At 47.6% G+C, this 20189-nt stretch overlaps 1 protein-coding gene across 1 annotated transcript in view; it reads right to left on the minus strand.

Annotated features, from left to right (window-relative positions):
• Positions 1 to 12026: 12026 nt before the first annotated feature.
• The window catches only part of CDYL2 (chromodomain Y like 2), a 152968-nt gene continuing 144805 nt past the window's right edge, over positions 12027 to 20189 (minus strand). Inside the window, exons 6-7 of the mRNA XM_058528340.1 lie at positions 15969 to 16112; positions 12027 to 13316 (exon numbers count right to left, since the gene is read on the minus strand). Of these exons, the coding sequence (XP_058384323.1) occupies positions 13158 to 13316; positions 15969 to 16112 (303 nt within the window). The 3' untranslated portion in view covers positions 12027 to 13157. The remainder of the gene's footprint in view (positions 13317 to 15968; positions 16113 to 20189) is intronic.

The following is a 20189-nucleotide window of genomic DNA, read 5'->3' on the forward strand; positions in this document are numbered from 1 at the left end:
ACCAGAAGGACATTCGTACGACAGTGAAATCTGAATAATTAGATCATAATATTGTTATTAATGTTAATTTCCTGATTTTTATAACTGTGCCATGCTTACGCAAGATGTTATCATTTGGTAGAATCTGGGTGAAGGGTATGTGGGATTTTTGGGGGGACTATTTTTGCAACTTTTTTGTAAGTCTGAAATTATTTCAGAATGAAAAGACACCAAACAAACAAGTAAGTTGGGATTCCTGCTTACTGCTTAACCACTGTGTGTCCTTGGGCAAGGCGCTTCACTTCTCTGAGCACCAGGTTTCTCTCCTATGAAGTGGAGGCATTAAAAGAGATTGGGCATTAAAATACCTTATAAAGAAGGAACTAACCTGAAATAGGTGCACATTATTCAACAGCAGGCCTGCACGTTATTTCTTTTTGTGTGTGTGTGAGAAAGATCAGCCATAACATCCAATGCCAATCCTCCTCTTTTTGCTGAGGAAGACTGGCCCTGGGCTAACATCCATGCTCATCTTCCTCTACTTTATGTGGGACGCCGCCACAGCATGGCTCCACAGGCAGTGTGTTGGTGCGAACCCGGGATCCGAACCAGCGATCCCCAGGCTGCTGCAGTGGAGCGTGAGCGCTTAACCGCTTGCGCCACCTGGCCGGCCTCTGCATGTTATTTCTTAATCCTTAAAAAAAACAAAACCTAGTAGAGATATCTGAAGCCAAGAGGAACTGTGTATTCACAATGCATCACACGGTAACAGAGGTAGAATTTGAACCCAGCTCTGTTTGATTCCAAATGGCATGTTCTTCCCGCTCCCCCAGGGCTGTTGCTATGATGATAATGTGATGAACAATGCAAGGCAGTGGGAGGAGAAGGCAAAGAAAGACTCCGCAATTAAACAGGAAATGTGGCCAAGGGTAGATACAATCTTAAAGACACAACCACAAGACTTCTAAAAAAAATCGTCAACCGCAGATCTATCCGCCAGGAATTGGCCCACAATGTCTGAATTTTCTCCTCTTTGTCAGTAACTGCTTGTTACCATCCAAATGGCAGGGACAGCAGCTCATGCGCCTATCTTTGGAAGTGAAAGTGTAAACAAGTGTGACCGCACAGGTGGCATCCTGGGACACCGAGTGTGCCACGAAGCTAGAACCCATCAGGTCCCATGTCACCTCGACAGCTTATTTGCCATCTGTCCTGGCAAAGCCTAGGGCTCTATGTTCCTCAATAGTGGAAAATCCCAAGGACTAGCCTGCCCCACCCTCGCTCAGCGGGCACGTCTCTCAGTGCCCCTGAGGGACGGTGTGTTCCTCTGCACAGTGGCTAACCCTGAGGACCCCAATCATCCCACAGCCACAAATCATTTTTAAAGGCCCTTAATCCAGGAGGTTATTAAGTTACACTCCATAAATCACCATCTGGCTGGGGGATTTCCCATGTGGGTGGGGTCTCCAGGCACTTCTTGAATTACACCAGCTTGGATGTCAGTCCCTGATGACAGAGTCACAGAGACCCTCTCTGCCTCCCAGTTCTCCTCCTACCCTCCCCGGTGCTTCAGCCAGGTTTCTATTGCTTTTACGAGAAAGGGGAGGAGGTGAAGATCAGGGAATTGACATTTATGGGACACCTACTATGTATCAGGCCTTCTTCGGGGCACTTACTGCATTTAGCTCATATGAGACTTATCATAACCTGTAGGAGGAGTTATCGTGCCCATTGTACAGATTAGGAAATCAAGATTGTGTCATCCATCAAAGCCAGGTCAGAGATTTAAATGCAAGGCTGTCTGACTTCAAATCATGCTCTTTCCACTCCGACCTAAGAATCTATAACATTCTCATCTTTGACCTCTCCAGTTGCTTCTCTCAGCAAAATCTTTCCAAATTTCTTACAAATGGACAGTCCTGGAGGAGGAGTGATTGTTGATTCATGCACACGCTGGCGCTCCCCGCCCGCCTCGGGTCCTGGACAGTCCCCTCGCCATCCTTGGGCAGGATGGCAGCTGCTCTATGAAAGTGCACAGGGTCCCCTGCCATCACCAATCCTGACCCTCCCACGGTGGCTCTCGTCCCTGTTGCCCATTCTGTCCCCGGGTGCTGGATCTTGGCCAGCCACTCCAGATTGTTGCCCTGCTCAGGCTTGTCTGCTCCTGGATGCTGACTTCTTGACTTGGCTTGGTGCCCTGAGGGCTCTCATTCTCCCCCCGGCTTAGGAAGGCTCCCAGGCCGTCCGGGGTCCGATACCACCTCATCCGCGTTTCCAGGAAGGGGTCTGGAGGATGGAGAAGTACAGCCCTCACTGGAAACCTCAGAATCCAAGCGCTTCTGATGGGCTGCTTCGTGGACGCCCCGAGGGAAGATGCACCAGGTCTCTCGCACGCTCACATTTAACCCTCATGACAACCCCGAGAGCGGGAGTGCGAGCCCCAGGTGCAGACCGGGACACAGAGGCCAGCGAGGAGGAGGAGGGCGTGCCGGGTGTCACCGGCAGCTCTCTGAGGACAACGCTCCATTGGCTACCAGCAGAGACAGGTTCGCATCTGAGAGACCAGAGGGACTTACCACTCCTGTCCAACTCTCTCCTGGGCCCAGGCCTGCGTGTGCTCACGCCAAAACACACCTGCGCTGAGTTCCCCGACTGGGTGAGCAGTCTCTGCCCACAGCATTTGCCAGCACAAGTACTAATACGGCTACTGTTGATTCAGCAGTGATGCTGTGTCAACAACGGTCCTAAAGGGGTGTGTGTGTGCGCGTGCGCGCACGTGTATAGGTATGGAGGCATCTATCTAATCTCATATTTCAAAAAAATCTAATATATATATATAATTTCATGCATGTATGTAAAGCTCATTTCATCACTAAAGAGTGACTATGTGCCAACTGTTCTAAACATTCTATATATAGATAAAATCTCATTTCTATATGTACCTAATTTCATTTATATTTACCTTTCATTTATTTGTATAAATCTTATCTATATAAAACCTCATATATATACACACATATATGTAAATCATGTTAACTCATTAAACAGTGATTATTGGGCCAGCCCCGTGGCTTAGCGGTTAAATGCACGCACTCTGCTGCTGGTGGCCCGGGTTCAGATCCCAGGCGCGCACCAACGCACCGCTTCTCCGGCCATGCTGAGGCCGCATCCCACATACAGCAACTAGAAGGATGTGCAACTATGACATGCAACTATCTACTGGGGTTTTGGGGGAATAAAAAGGAGGAGGATTGGCAATAGATGTTAGCTCAGAGCCGGTCTTCCTCAGCAAAAAGAGGAGGATTAGCACGGATGTTAGCTCAGGGCTGATCTCCCTCACAAAAAAGAAAAAAAAAGTCTTCCTCTAAAAAAAAAAAACCAACAGTGATTATCTACCAACTGTTCTAAAAATTATATACAATAATGATATTTATATAAAACCTCATTTATTTAAATCTTATATATATAAAATCTTGCATACATATACGACAATCTCAATCATTAAATAGTGACTGTATGTCAGCAACTATTCTAAATACTATATATATAAAATTTCATTTATATATATAAATCTTATTATGCAAATCTCATTTAATCATTAAAAGGCTATATGCCAACAACTGTTTCAAATATTATGTATATAACCTAATTTTATATATTAATGTCATTTACACATTTAAATAAATCTCATATATACATACACAGTTACACATACACGTGTGTGTGTGTGTGTGTGTGTGTGTGTGTGTGTGTGAATCTCATTTAATCATTTAAAAAGCCCTATGAGGCAGGCACAGCCGTAACCCCCAAAGGCTGAGCGAGGTAAAGGTCCGGTGCATGTGATACTAGGTCTCAGCTGAGCTCCCAGCACCCCACTCAGACCTGCTCTCCCAAAGCCCAGAGCTGTCCCTGCCTCAGTTAGGGGCAATTCCAGCTTTCTAGCTGCTCAGGCCCCGAATCCCAGGATCACCCTTGACTCCTCTCTCTCTCTCTCTCTGACCCCACAACTAATCCACCAGCAAATCTTGGTCTGCCTTCGAAATACATTCAGGACTTCACTCCTTCACCACCTCAAGCACCCTGTCCCTGATTCAAGGCTTCGTCGAGGGCAGATGGACAATTGCGACTCTCCTTGGGTCTTCTTATTCTGCTCGCACCCCACTTTTGCCTATTTTCATAGAGCAAATCTGTAAAGCGCAAGTCAGTCCCGACCACCCCTTCTACCCTCTCCAGGGCTCCCATCTCACTTGGAGGGAGAACTTGAGTTCACATCACGGCCCACAATGCCCTACAGAATGTGTCTCCACGTGAAGACTTGCCAACATGTTGAAATCACCACTTGCAAGAGCCTGAATAGTTTTGAGATATAATTTTTTGGGGGGGGTGGTGGGGTGGTGAGGAAGATTATCTCTGAGCTAACATCTGTTGCCAATCCTTCTCTTTTTGCTGAGGAAGATTAGCCCTGAACTAACATCTGTGCCCATCTTCCTCTACTTTTTGTATGTGGGACACTGCCACACATGGCCTGATGAGCGGTGCTAGGTCTGTACCTGGGCTTTGAACCCGCAAACCCCGGGCCGCCGAAGTGGAGCGCATGAACTCAACCACTACGCTGCAGGGCCGGCCCCGGAGATATAATTTTTTTATCTAACATTTATTAAGAAGGGTTTGTAAGAATTTCTTTGGACAGAACTGTGCTACCCACCATGACATGCACACACCTGGAAAGTAAGTGAGGAGGCCTCCCCTTTCATCTGACACCAAAGGAGAATGGGGCTTCAGTGAGGGATTTATACGTACCCCCTAAAACTTGGGGGACACAGTGGGTTGGCATCTGACTCATGCCTGAGAAAGTCAACACACAGGAGACGGAGGCTGACCAGCTAGTCCACCAGCGAGGCAGTCGCTGCCGCCCTTAAGTTAGTGTGCGTCCCTGTATCTGCTTGGGCGCAGGGTGCATGAGCGTTTCCCATGAGGCAGGACAAACGGCTCACTAAAGGGTCCAACAGACCCCAACGGAGAAACTGGAAGCGGATCACCAGACTCCTAGAGGCTGGAGAGGGAGTAACAGGCTGATGATACAGAGTTCATCCGGCAATTATAAGAGACTGGCCACCACCAAGAGGGAGGTCGCCAAGAAATCCATACAAGTTCCCTGTGAAAGGGAGGGTCAGGGAGAAACATCTACGAGGCCCAGAGAATGAGGACCCCCATCCGCCAACAGCACCATCCGGGCCTTGTAAACTCCTTCCTGCTCTCCCCAGTCCAACGAGGACGGGCAGTGAGGGTCAGTGAGAATGAGAGAGGGCGTCACCTTGAATGAAGTTGGAAGCATGGATTCTTAAATGAAACATGGCCATTTTTGATTGTTGAACTGAGGCTGTGTTTGTGACTTTGAGGGACTATTATCTACCAGACAGTCCTGCAGCCTACCTGTGTTTTCATCTAGGGCTGGGAGAGGACCACTCCATTAATAAGCAGACTTAAAGGGAGAGTGAGAGAAAAAATTGCTTTTGCGATTACACTCTGTTACTGCTTATTCAATATACTGGCAAATCATTTAATTGTTGAAGTATCTGACCAGATGGGAGTCTTCGCCCATTTCACTCTCTCTGTTCTTCACCTTCCTTTCATTGTTGGGGAAAGGGGCTCATTCAGCATAATATCACATCAAAGTGAGTCTGTGGGAGACAGTCAAAGGAACAAGGGTTTGTCTTATAGATGTCACTTTGAAACATCCAAAAGGCCTCATCCAGTCTACTGGAAGGACCAGAAGCGGTTAGAAACAAAGGACTTTCCAGCTGTGACCTTGACTACTTAGGATGGAGTCAGGACCTTGGAGAAAGAGCAAAGAGGCACACAAAACAATGACAATGACAACGATGATGACACCAAGAACAAGAGAAAGAGAAAGGAAAGGGAGGCCAGCAGAGGGAGGATCCTGGGCTCCAGCCAAGGCTGCTGGCCGGTTGACATGGACTGAAAGGGGACCTGATGGAAAATGAACAATTAACATTGCACCATCTTCTAGACTCTGAGGGTATTGGCAAATGCTTAAGAAGGCGTTCTCTCCAGTCCTGCATTGTGGACAGTTTGAGAAGCACAGCAGGATTACCCGCCTTTCTCACATTCCTAGACCCCAAGCTTCTTTATGACAGGGACTGTCTGAGTAATCTGTGCCTTTCAGCATCTGTGCAGTGCCGAGACAGAGCAGGGGCCTCCACATGGCTGCCGGATGGACCGACAGGTAGATGATGACCTTGTGCAAATCCCTTTCCCAGAATTCCCTGTTGCCACGAGCCCAAAAGGCTCCTTCCTCTTTCCTGCAGCCCCCACAATGTCTCTGGAAGCCAGGTGCCCGCATCAGCGTGTCTCTCATATGAGCCACGTTGTGATGACTGAAGCAACAAGATCATGTATGTGAAAGGACTTTGCATAATTCCATAGTGACAAATACTGTCGTTAGCCACGTGTGGCAGCTGGGATGGTACAAGATCGACTCCGTGGAGCTTTATCTCTAGTGAGGAGGGAGCAAGGGAACATTCTGGGTGTACCAGCAAAGAGGTGAATGCTCATACCAACTCCCCAGAAAATAACCCGTGTCCCCTCATTCTAGGGTTCTCTGGAACCAAACATGCTGCCCAGTGAAGACCTGCCCGAATAACTGAAGCCTCAAGCTAGATGTCGCGGGGGCGGGGGCAGTGCCTCCCCCATGTTCCTCCCCAGGAACCCAGCCACAACCTAGAAGCATCAGATGTCTCAACCCCCTGGAGGCCCCAGAAACCTCTCTGTTCAGAAACCACAGAAGCTGTTTGAGAACTTCATGTACAGGCTGCAAAAGGGGGAACACAAGCAAATGCAGATGAAGTTTCAACCTTTTTATTCAAAGCAGCTCTCACAATGTATAAATACTGCATATTAGCACACATGAAAAATACAACTTCTAAGGCACCCAGAAATGTGTTCATACACGTTACAGGACCATTCACAAAGAGAGTGTACAATTTGCTCTACACAGTCAGCATTTGATAAATCAGAAGATTACTACCCCCCAGTACTGCACCCAGTCTCGGGAAATATTTACAACGTGGTGAGAAAGGGTCAGCTGTACCTGCTTTATAATTCTATGAAGTACTCATACTTACAAATATTCAGAACTAGTTCAAGACTCTCCCATGTTAACCTGGCAAAAGAAAACAAGTAGCCTAATTTGCAATGGTCGCCTTGGATTTTGGTGTGTGTGCTACGTCCGTGATCAAATCCCAACACTCCTAGGGTGGGCCGGATCCGTTTTTGGTAGCCTGCTTTGTTATCAGAAGTTTGGTAATAAGCCTTACCAATAGAATATCACTTCCTCATCATCAATCATTTCTCAACTGGTTAATGGATCAATGATTGCCTTATGAATGGGAATGGAGCATCACCTGGTGTGAGAACTGAAGAAAATTCTTCTCATGCCAAACAGGAATTGGAATGGGTCGATGTAGAACAAAAAGAAGTGGAAATTTAGCAATTGCAGGATCACTGCCCAGCGTAGAGACACCTGAAAAACTCACGCCGGAGGTTCCCATTCAGATGGAGCAGTGTACGCTGGTCAGACAACCTGGAAGAAGGCCAGACTTCCACTTTTTGTGACATGGATAAAGGCTGGGACTGCACAGCAGAAACACCCACCTGAGACAGTGAGTTTCCATCTGAGAAGCTCATCTTCCAGAGCCTTCCCAAGGTGACAACAGACCCCTCTGTAGGGCCAGGCAGGCGGAGCATGAGGTTGGTAGAGGGAGCAGTTTCTCTGTGCCATGAAGCAGGCACATCTCTATCTAGATGTGCCCACAAGCTATGAAACTCATGCTTTGGTGGAATAATGGAATTCTTTGGTCCTTGGTTTTATGAAAGGCAATATTTTTACAATCCTGTCAACATGGACATCAGCAAGTGACTTCAAGCTGGGACTAATGGCACAGGGACAAACTAAATCCTAGATGGAAAATTCCACATCCTTGAGACTTCCCAGAGTCACCTTAATGAGCTCCAGCATCAGGCCAGGTGTGGGGCCAACGAGACACGGTCAACCCATGGAGACGCCAGAGCTGAAGCTTACGACTAGACGCCAGCTTCCCTGACTGCCACACACAGCAAACATCTGCAGCAAATCTCCATCCTAATGGTAGGTAAGTTGACTTTATGAACACTTACTAGAAATGAACCAAATAACTTGACTTTAGCCATACTTATAGCCCTGGTCTCAAGATCATCTTTAAAGCCTTGTCAAGGAGAATCAGTTGGTAACTATGAAGTGTACCAACCAAAATGAATCATAACTTTAAAAAAATCTAAGTCCAAATTCTAGTTGGTTTTCTTAGGTCCCAGACAAGGGGATGTACCACCAATGAGCTCCATGACTTTTGCTCCATTAAAACAGCCCCAGGTGGACTGATTCAGCTGATGTGTATGTTCTGCATCTAGTCTGCCTTTGCCCTGCTCAACTCAGGTTTAGTATGACTTAACACACACAGTTCATTGATAAGACACTCAGGACACATGGGAATGCTGATTATGTAACTGAAATCGACTTCAGATTGTCTACACAGTAAGACTCACATGTAAACTTTGTTAACATCTTTCAAGGAGTGCTGACCTCAGCCAGGCTGGATGTTTCCTGGTCATCCACAGGGAACCTGGGGTCAACCGCCAAGGTCAGGAGCAGGAAATGCCATTTGTTCAGGACAAATGATGGACCAGCAGCCCTCCCTGTGACCATGTCTAAATCATGTGAATAGTATGAAGGTGGCTCCGGAAAACCTGTCCTTGGTCCATCTGTACGGCCAAAGACAATCACCAAGGTGCCTATCTGGCCCCCGGCTGCCATCAGCTCAACCAAACCCTCCAGATGTGCCATGATTTACAGACTGCACTGAGTCCATCAACATGGCTTTCGTTGCTTGGAAGAAACAACCCGTATTACCCTTTTTTTTTTTTTTTTGCAACAAGCTTAAGGCTCTGTTCACAAACTCCATCAACTGCCACACAGTGAGAATTTATGGGGAGATCTTAAACTATATATGTAGTTGCAAAGGTTGGAAAATTTATTGATCCTAATGGTAAGGCTTATTCACAAATTCAATACATTTTCAAATTACACTTCAAACTCAATTACTTTGAGGAAAAGAAAATTAACCTGCTTTCTAATAATATAAGAGCATTAGAGTCTAATGGGGGGAAAAAAAACACCATTGGCACGAAACCAGTATGCTATTTTTTGAAAGAACAAGTGATATTAATGGAAAAGATTGCCTAAAACGCATCTCCTAACTTACCACAGAAATATAAAAGTTTATATTCTGAAAATATATACTGTATTAAAGTCTGTAAGCATTTCAACCAAAATTTGCAGAAATAACTAAGCAACACTTATCTACAACAAAAATATACATGCAAACAACCCCCAAATGGTTTCCCTTAAATATCTACAAAGGCAAAGTGTAGATTTTTAAAGATTATACAAAACCATTTACAGAGAATAAAATAAAATACTTAAGAAATCTCATTTAGAGTCTTAAATACTGTGTATATTAGTAAGAGTGTCTAAACTAATATATACAACAGATCTAAGTTATCTGAATACAGAAACACAGAAGAGAAGCAATTCTGTATTTTAAATATTCACTTAGGAAGATTTGAAGATGTTTCCATTTGTTTCTCTTTGTTAAAAAAAATTTCCACAGAAACTAGATTGGTAAATTGCATGAATGTGACTAAATTTCAAACTAAAAAAAGTTTACAAAATTTTTAAACCAACAATTAATAATGGGAATTGCAAATTCAGATTCAGTGAAGGCTATTTTTAAATGTGGATATTAGGGGATATAGTGGCACTGCTTGAAGTCTATGGTGATTATTATTTTTCCATCCTCATACTAAACTTCATATGGGAAAAACATAATGCCATGCTTCAGAGAGAACATTTCCTAATTAATCTACAATGAAAAAGAACAATATTTTAAATTGATTCTCTACTACCTTCTCCTGGTTATCCAATTTCATTCTTAGAGGGTAATTTTTGATGATTTTCACCCACAGACATTATCTCAAGACAGGAAGGGACAGTGGGCACATCAGCGTTAGGCTGTGACTTCCGAATCATGAGAAGCTCTGGCCACCTCAGCAAAGTTCTGCAGAAAGTCCTCTCGGAACAGGGCTGTTAACTCGAATGTTTCCACCAAAAGACACTGGGAACTAATCATTAGGGTGGGAGCAGCGAGGGAAGGAGAGTTCTAATGCATGGCTAACAAGATATCAAGGACTGGATTGCCTAGAAGTTTCCTTGACTAAAGAGGTACCCTCCACTTCCCACCCATAGCAGTTCTTCCAACCCCAAAGGTGATTCTGGGATGGGGCTGCTGAAACCAGAGACCACTCCTCAAAGACCTCCCCAGGCTCTGGAAGTGACCAACATGGGGTGCAGTGGAGGCAAAGCAGGGGAGAGAGAGGGGAGAAAGGATCCTATGGGTGGAGAGAGGGTGCTAGGGTAGAAGAAGAAACGTGGAAGCCTGAGCCCTATCTCAAGAAAGCAACTAGGATAAACCCTGACACACCCACAGGTCTGCCATTTTCCATCCCAGGTTGATTTTCTGTAAGTTACCTGGATTTCATCTACACATTATCAAAACAACTCTGCAGAAGGTGAAAAATTCAGCGGCTCAGTTCACCCTGCAGCAAACAGATTTAACCAACTTTGGCCCAGCATGTGGAACATCCTCTTGAACTGACTGCATGGAAACAACCAAAACACAGAATCTTTTAAAACACCCCTTGTTATATCCAGAACCTATAAATTAAAAACAGGAATTCCACCTTAGGAATGGTTTCATGTTCCTACCTTATCATCAGAGATCCTTGAAATGTTTAGAAGCTTGGATTTGTGACACGTTCAAAGCTAAAACATTTCTGGTTTTTTCAGCAAGGAACAAAGATGGACATTGATCAAAAGGAATTCCAAACATCCTCTTCCATCTTCAACCAGAATCCTGATGCTGCTTCTATAGATGGTAAAACATAGCTGCCCCCAGAAGGTACACAGAAAGCAGGGGCTCCTTCTTTAGAGAATTTAGCAATGGTGAAGAGATTATCTGCCACAACACACAACAAGGAAGTTTGTCTGGGGGCTTTGAGAAAGTATACACTTGCTTTCTCAGAGGAAAAGACAAAACCCAAGTGGAGCTGTGACAACAGGCATTGGGCAAAAGCAGGTGCTTCCCCTAGTAATTCCCTAGAGCCTAGGTCTGCAGTTCCTGTAGGATCCCACATGGATGAAGGGCGGGGTACACAGGACTTCCACTCCATCCTCCTCTGGCTGGATTCAGCCAAGCTGGCCATCCCCCTGCCGGCTCCCCACGGCCAAGATGGCACAGACGGGAAGAAAAGGGAAGGGAAGGCGAGACGCTTCCTCCTCCGTGACCCTCATGAAGCCACGGGGAGACTCGAAAGGAGAGAGGTTTTTCTCAGAGGGAACCAAGACCATCTTAAGACTCAGGAGTCCGGATAAGCTTCAGATTCACCGTCTAAAGGACCGTCTCTAGTCATAGTGTAGACACTCAACCTGCTCTTTGAAACACAATGCTCAGGGCCATGAATCCTCTCCACTTGCCGGCCCACTGCATCTGGTCACCTTGAAGAAAGGAAAAAGGACCAGAGAGAGCTAGATGACTATAGCAATTGACGTTCCCTCTTCTCATCCCACCTCCTCACCCCCAAGCTGTGCCCAACTCTTACGGCTCCACTCAACTCTCCCCAAGGAAGGCTCGAGAGAGGCTGAGGACTAACAGAGGGAAAGAGAAGACGGGACGAGCAAAGGGCCTCAGAGAACACTCAGGCTGTGATGGAAATGGAAAAATCCCGCCACTCTGAGAATCTAACTTTCTCTGGGTACTTACCCCATAATAGGCTGAGCCTCATACGGAACATGCGCCTGTCATTTCTCTGCTCCAACCCTGATGTCTACCCTTCTCCTCACCAACCAAAACCAAAACCAAAACCAAAACCAAAACCAAAACCTGCCCTTCACTGCAGCTGTCCCAGGGACTCTGGGCTGATGCTCTAAACACAGGTGCTGGGATCCCCATGCAGCCCTGGCGCAGGAGACTTCATCCCTGATTATTGCTCCCTGATGTGGATGAAGAGAAAACTCTTCCATGATTTCTGCTAAGAACAAGTATCCAATTACTACAGCTGAGAACTGTTTTACACATAGAGGATCTGGTGCAGAGCTGCTCCATCTATCCACAGAAATCCTTCTGTTTTCATCTCTCTGAATTTTATTTCTACGTGGTTCATTGCTAGAATGCACCAAACAGCATAAACCTTGTACGAGATTTGGTCCAGGGCAGTATGAAAATAATATCTGTGTGAACGACAGATATCACAATATACAAACAAAAATAAATAAATTAAATAACTCTGATTAAAGAAAAAACATTTTCCTAGTAGTTCACGTTTTTGCAAAACTAGCTTTACATATAATACACATAAATTATCAGAATTTCCACTTACATCGTTTTAAAAATATATATTTAACAAAACATTCCTAAATGTACAATATCTGGGTTCGTAAATCACTCGATTGGGTTTGAAGACCAAGCCCTAAAAGTCACACAGATTTGCATCAGAGAGAAGACTGAGGCTGGCTCTACACAATCCTTTTGCTCATTGGTCTGGAAATTCCCTAAGACTGACTGGCTCCTGTCACCAGATCTGCACTTAACCGGAGAGAGCCATGACAGCCAAGTCTCCAAATCAGAGGCACTGTGTAGACACAGCCTGAGGCAGAAGGATGGGGAAACTGGTCTTCCCCTTCCTGGACCAGGATGGTGCATTTCAGCAAGTGGGGACAGGACAGCGGCACCTGGCAGAGGCCTGGGAAGATAGCCCTCCACGGCTCTCTAGCCAGCGGGGGAGGGGCCCGGGGAGGCCAAGGATGCTGCGTTTCCCATCTGTCACACAAAACCAAACCAATAAGGAGCAACCAAACACACGAGGAAATGGACACAACCCCAGGTGTAAAGAGACACCTGGACAAACTCCTTGGCCGGGCATACGCTGTGCTCTGTCCCAGTTCTGAAACACGGGGCAGAGCTGGAAGTCAGATGCCCTGGGGCAGTGGGGCAAGGGAGCCCGGCCCTTCAAACTTCGTAAATTTTGTCCTGCAGGTAGCTGAACAGGGAATCCAGGCCTTTGGAGGAACTCCAGAGCTGCTTGAGCATGATGCATTCTTTCTCGTTCACGTCTTCAAGCACTGATTTCAGGAAGCTCCGAACGAGGCATTTTGACTCCTCCAGCACCTGAGGGGAAACACACAAGCCTCGTTAGCCGGCCAGGGATCTGCTCCAGAAGCACGGACGTGGCCTACGAGGCACCACTTAACCTTCCGACGGCCAAAGCCAGAGGAGGCTGCCTCCTGTGGTCCCAGGCTTCCCAGGCCCCTGTCCCCAGCACCGCCAGGGACGGATTCCAGGCGTGCCGAGATGTTGAGCCCTCGTCCCTGGGACGGCTGAGTGCGGCCTGCATTCTCTGTGACCACAAGAGGTTTGCCTTTCACCCAAGGGTGACATAAGCTCAGGATCATTTTCTATGGGTGTCACGAAAAAGTGTGGGAAACACTGCTTTCACCTCCCCATGCTTCATTTTCATTATCTGTGAAACAGGAATAATGATACCTAACTCAAGGATGGTTGGGATCACAGAGTAAGATTATGAAATGAACTAATGGTCGTCAAAGTATCCACATGGCTCACCCCAACAGCAATGCCCCTTGTTCAGGCTTAGTAGTAAGAGCATCAGTAATAATAGTAGCAATCATTGTAACAATAACTGCAATAATCATAGTAATGAGTAATAACAGTGATGATAACAATAGTAATAATACTATAGTGTTATAGTTGTAATAATAGCAGTAATATTAGTAACATAGTAGTGATAGTGGCAATGATAGTAAGAATGCTATAGTATTGTAGTAGTAATAATAGCAGCAATAGTAGTAATATAGTAGTGATGATGGTAATCGTAGTAATAATAATCATAGTAATAAGTAATGATCATCGTAGTGATCATAGTAATAATAATAGCAAAGCTACTACAATCGCCGGTAACCAATAGGCACTATGAGAAGCACTTTTCCCGCATTCTTTCATTTCCTCCTCACGATAACTCTGCAAACAGGTAGTATTTTAATCTCCACACTATGGATGAAGGACCTGAGCTCAACAAAGTCAAGTTGCCCAGAGTTGCCTGATGGATGTGGCCTGCAAACATCTGGCTGATTCTGAGGACGCACTGCTGTCTCACTCTAGCAGAGGCACTGCTGGCAAGCGAGGCATCGAGCATCCTTCCACTGGCCTCCACCATCCTCTGCTGATGTCAAGGCTTCCGTTAACACTCCCACAAGCGCTTTCAAATAGGAAAAAGCAAGAGAAGAGTGCCCTGCTCCAGCAGGCTGGAAAGCGCCGTGATCTTATTCCTCAACGAGGGCTGGAAGCTGGCGGGCTGGCAGACTGAGACCACCTCCTTCCTCCCAAGAATTTCTCCGAACATCACCCACAAGAGACTGAGGAGTAGATTCCTTTCTTGGGCAAATCACCCCAAAGCCCTTGGATTCTTAACTGCTGACAGGAGACACTTCCTTGCAGTATTTCCTCCACAGCTGCCTTCACCTGAGAATCCCCACTGCCCGAAGACCAAATTCCTCAACGGAGCTTTGAAGACTTTCTCCTACCCTCCTTCTCAGTCTGATTGTCCCTCGAATACCCTGTGTACCTGCTCACGCCACCATGAGCCGCTGCCTAAACTCCACGTGGTTGTTCAGACTCATGTGCCCTTCCTCACGCCATCTTCTCTGCTTAGAATTTCCACCTGCCTCTCTGTGCAGCTCCGCCTAGCGTCATAATCATCCTGTTCCCCTAGGACCATGGGGTTTCCTGGGACACGAGACTGTCAGCACTAAAACCAGGAGAGTCCAAGGCAAAGTGGGACGAGTTGGTCACCATAGGCATCAGGGAGATTGAAAGAGAAGCCACATAAGAGAAGAGCACAGCGCTCGGCCCACAGTAAGTGTTCATCAAGGATGCAGGACCATCGCCACCCCACCATCATCACTGGTACTGTTAGCTTCCATGGAGCAGAGCCTACACACAGCAGGTGCCCAATAAAGGCTAATGAGGAGGATCAGGAGAGGCATGACAGCTGGGTGGGGGTTCAGGGGAGACGGGGAGAAGGAAGAGAGGGTCATGAGTCTGGCCCATAAATCCAGCCCAGCACCTCCCTGACCCTGAAGCCCAGGAAGAGTCCCCGGGCCTCATTCTCCCAGAGTGCCTTTCTCATTTCCTGAACGGCCCTGTGGCTCCAGGAGCGGCCTTTTTTCCACCTTTCAACAGGATATTTCCATACTGTGCTCAGAGTGACTTTTGAGATAAAATTGACACTTAAAAACCGGTGCCTCTGCAGAGGTGTTATTTATTTACCTATTTTTCAATGTGTCTTCAGAGTCAAACGGTGATGTTTAAATGGGCCAGGCACGCGGTAGGTACGAGAAATGACACACAAGGACAGCGCGCACTGTTTCTCCCATTTCTCAGCGGGTTTAATAGCCTTTGTCCTTCTTTGCCTTCGCTTCCCATTTCTTTGAAAACTATAGAGCTATTGTGTTTTCGTGTGTGTTTAGGACTTTCTTTTAAGGCAACACACTCTACCCCAGAGTATAAATCTCTTCTGTGAGGTTTTCAAACTGGAGAGGATGGGGAATATCTAATAATGCTGACCGTCTCCCTCTGGATTTAAGCTCTCAACACCGAGGGGAAGCACTTGTCAAATTACCCAGGGCCTTTCACGTACTCCCTGCATGACCTTTGGCAAGTCAATTAGTCCCTTCCAGTCTTATTGCCCTCATCTGTAAAGTGGGTCTATTGCAAGGACAAGCATACGGAGACACAGGAACTCACCACCGCGCTGCAGGACGCCATCTCCTTGACCCGCAACATGACCTCCTGGCTGAACGTGGTTGGCCAGAAGACCTGGGACACGAGTCCTCTGCTGCACGCCTCCTGGGCAGTGAGCTTCCGCCCACAGAAGAGCATCTCATTGGCCTGAAACAGCAAAGGCAGGGGAAGGCTGAGAGCCTGGAGTGCCTCCCATGTCTGTTAGCGAGGCCTGGGCTTGCTGTATGCAGCTCTCCCAGCTCTCGAAGGCAAGATTCTTAACTGGGGGTTAGATAAGCTTTGGGAACTACATACAAATGTTTGTGTCTATGTGCATCTTTCCGAGCAGAGGGTCCACAGCTTTCATTCAATTCACAGAAGAAGCCATGTACCTAGTGTGGCTTCGTCTGCCCAATACTCCTCCCCATGTCTGGCAGCAGATCCACAGGAGTGGGCAGGCACCTCGGGCTGGGTACATTTCAGTGCTGATGCCCCAGCCATTATGACTGCTCCAAGATGAACAGATGAACTGCCCTAGAAAACAAAGCTGTGAGGTTTCCAACTGGAGAAGATGTGGAAGAATCTTTCTCCATCTCTGGTTGTGGGCTAAAGTCAATGAGCTGAAGGGCCACGCACTGCTGTGTCCCCGCTCTGTGAAGAGGCGGGTGCACAAAGAAAGGAGGATGGAGAACAAGAACACTGACGATGCTTGCATGCCTGGACCCTGGCTGCCCCAAGGGAAGCTCCACTTCTGGACTTGCCAGTCACGGCAACCATTACCTTCCTTCCCCCTTTACGCCTCAAGTGTCTCCATCACTAGCAGCCAAACAGGTCCTGAGTAATACCGTAATACCAGTGCAGAAAGGAGTGTCTCTCCTGGTGGCCCAGGGCTGGGCACAGGCACTGCCCCGTCATGAAGGGCAGAAAGCACTCCCTGCCTTCTGCGGTTTCCTCTGCACCCCACTCCCCAAAGAATTTCCTTTTGCTTTGAAGTTCGCAGCTGTCGGACACGTTCTGGAGGAGCTACGTGGATAAGGTCCTAGGCACAGACAGAGCACAGTGCAGTCACCGCTGAAACCTACCAACAAGCAGCGCTCCACTGATAATTAGGGCTCAATGGTCATGGCCAGGTAACAGGTCCCTATCTCCTTCAAGATGAATCCCCACCTCCTTCACACCGCAGACAATCCCCTCCCTGACCTGCCTCCCCCACTCTTCCCTTCCTGCTCGTCTGCTGAGCTGCTCTTGGATGGATGTTGAAAAGCCAAGCTCTCTCGCCCTCTGGATCTATGCACGTGCTGCCCTGTGTTCTGGTTGTCACTGACCGGTCCTGATGACCCAAAGGACAATCTTTCATGCCAGAGTAGAGAAATTTATCAGGCCGGTAACAAGCTTGCGGCATGCATTTAGTTAGAGCTGGGAAGATAAATACATGTCATTAGACTTATTTAGAAACACCTCTGTCTCTGGAAGGAGAAACGGAAGAAAGGGACTCAGTAGAAGGAGCCGACCAGGATGCAGTCAGCAAGAACGTGTCTCATTCCTGGAGCAACATTCCTGGGGTTTCAGAGATGATTGCAATGAAAGAGAGAAAGAAACTGATAAGACTGGACAATGTTAACATTTTTGTGACCACAAGGGACAGGGAGGAACTGGAGTGGCACCAGCTTCGGGCAGAGCACAGAGGCTGCGTTCAGAAGGGAAAGTGTTTGCTTCCTGGGCTCCCTACCCGCCTCGTTTTCCTGCCACTGGTGCGACTATGAGCAGCCTAAAGCAGCTCTGAGGGCCTGAATCTGGATAGCCCTGTCAAGCCCACCTGTTGGCCCTGCTGTGTAGACGAGGTGGTGCTGGTGGGTGAGGGGCTGGTGACTGCCTCCACTGATATCTTAGTTGCCCTTCTGTTTCATGATAGCATCAACGAGCAACAAGCCCACAGAGAAGGGACAGAATGGGGGTTCCCATCCTTCCAGACTCACTCAAGAGGTGCCCCCACTGGGAGTCTTCTCTAACCACCCCTGAACCTTATCCAAGGACAGCAGTGTGGCCACTTGTAGTTTACTACCTTCCCAGGCAGGAAGGCAAAGGTGTAGACAAAAGCCCAGGCTGCAGGATCAGACATCCCCGCTCTGCCTTCTGCTTTGCCGTGTGATCCTGTGCAAATCTCTTTGCCTCTCCGAGTCTCAGTTTATTCATCTCTAAAGTGGGTACCAATTGCCACCTCCGGACGTCCGTGAGGATTCAGTGAGATAACAAAAGAATGGGAAAGACCACGCCAGCCACGCATTGGTGCCAAGGCCTGGGGAGTACTGAGGATGAAGCCTGCGTGTTACTCATCCTTGCATTTCTAACCAGGTAAGACAACGAATGCCTGGCCTACTGAGAGCTCACTGAGGTTCGCTGGCTGAAAGAAGGAGCAACACCTGCTACACTACTGCCTCAAATCTCTAGGCCTCAGTTTCTCCATTTGTAAAACGGAGGACAAGAAGACCTACCTTTGCAGATGTTGAGAAGAGCGCCTGGTACAGTGTCTGGCACACAGTAGGTGGGCAACACAAGCTCGGAGAGCCTTGCAGGGACAACCACTCGGTCCTCCGCAATCAGAGTGCCCATGTGGTTCTGGTGTGTAACGCGACACAGTGGACACATTTTTCAGAATGGAAATATCAGAGACAGCACAGAGCATCAAAACGAATGGGCATCCCTGTGCAGAATCTCGTACCAGCAGTACTTTAGTGAGGGCAGTAAGTCCCAGGTGCTCCTAGCACCTAAAGGGTTCCACCTCAACGACCTCAGTCTGGGGTGGGGAGAGAGACAGAGAAGCTCAGGAATCCGAGGGACAGAGGAGGCACGGAACTCAGTCTGCTGGGTTAGGACAGCAGGTGGTGCCCGAGCTGAGCTCACAGGCCTTGGGAGTTACCTGGGAGTGAGCTTTTGGAACTGCTGGGATGTGAATGTTGAAGCCAGAGATCAAACAAGAAAAGGATCAAGAATGGCTGGCTCAGGAAAACCTTTTGAGCTGTGCTGAGGAGCTCAAACTCAATCAGAAGACCCACCCAAGGTTTCGTAAGAGACAAACAGAGATCAATTATCAGAGGGCCAAGGAGACCTCACACTTGGTGCTAGAGAAGTCAGGAATGGAGAGTGTGGAGGACGGGGTGTCAAGGAGCATCTGTCACAGCAGAGCAAGCAAACACTGTCAGGGTGGACCACAGGCCCAGTGGGTTCAACAAACAGGTCATGAGTGTCCCTTGACAGAATGAAGGCGGGTTTTTTCTTCCACACTAGACAAGAGCACCTACATCCATATGTGTGGGCGCTGGGACTTTTCAGAACTGATTTGGAGGAGTCGACAGCACCAGGTCTGCTTAGCCCCCTTCTCATGGGGATGAGCTGTTACAAGGGAGATCCAAGCTGACTTGAGACAATACCATCTCACTCAAACAAACAACAGGCAAAGACTCCTAATCTCAGACTCACTCGTCAGATGCGGGTTCTACTTTATACCACACTGGTTAAGAGCACAGACTCTGAAACCAGACAGTTTGTGTTCAAATCCCACAACTGCCATTACCACTGTGTGACCCTAGACAACCCACTCAACCTCGCTGAGCCTCAGTCTCCTCAACTGTCAAGTGGGGATAACCAGTGTCCTACCTTACAGAGTTGCAGTGAGGATGGACTGAATTAATGGCTGTCAAGCACTGGCCACCATGAGTGCTTTCTGTGTTACTGTTATTATTACTTGCTCCCACCCAGACTTGCTTCTGGCTGCTGGTGCAGGATCTGATGGCAGCCTACAACGGACTGCACCACCTCACTCAAACACGGCTCTGCCTGCTCACTGACCCGTGACACGGTAAGTTCCTTAACTGCTCCAAGTTTAGTTTTCCATCTGTAAGATGGAAATCATAACAGTTTCCACCTGGGGTGGAGACTGCCTTGTGATCTCCAAAATCCCTTCTGCTTCTTCCTGGACACGCAGCAAGACTACATTTCCCAGCCTCCCTTGCAGGTGGATATGGCCACATGACTGAATCCTGGCCAATGGAATGTGAGTGGAGGCAAAGATACCCCACCTCCAGGCTATCCTCCAGGCCCTCTCTTCTCCTCCGCTGGCTGGAAGGGAAGGCAGATCTACCAGATGGAAGGTGCCTGGGTTCCTAGTCAGTGTGGACAGCTGCTATGTCTGCACGGGACTGCGGCATGAGTGAGAAAGAAAGTTTTGTTGTTTGGACCCCTGAGATT

Source organism: Diceros bicornis, chromosome 32 (assembly GCF_020826845.1).
Source record: "Diceros bicornis minor isolate mBicDic1 chromosome 32, mDicBic1.mat.cur, whole genome shotgun sequence".
NCBI classification, from domain to species: Eukaryota; Metazoa; Chordata; class Mammalia; order Perissodactyla; family Rhinocerotidae; genus Diceros; species Diceros bicornis.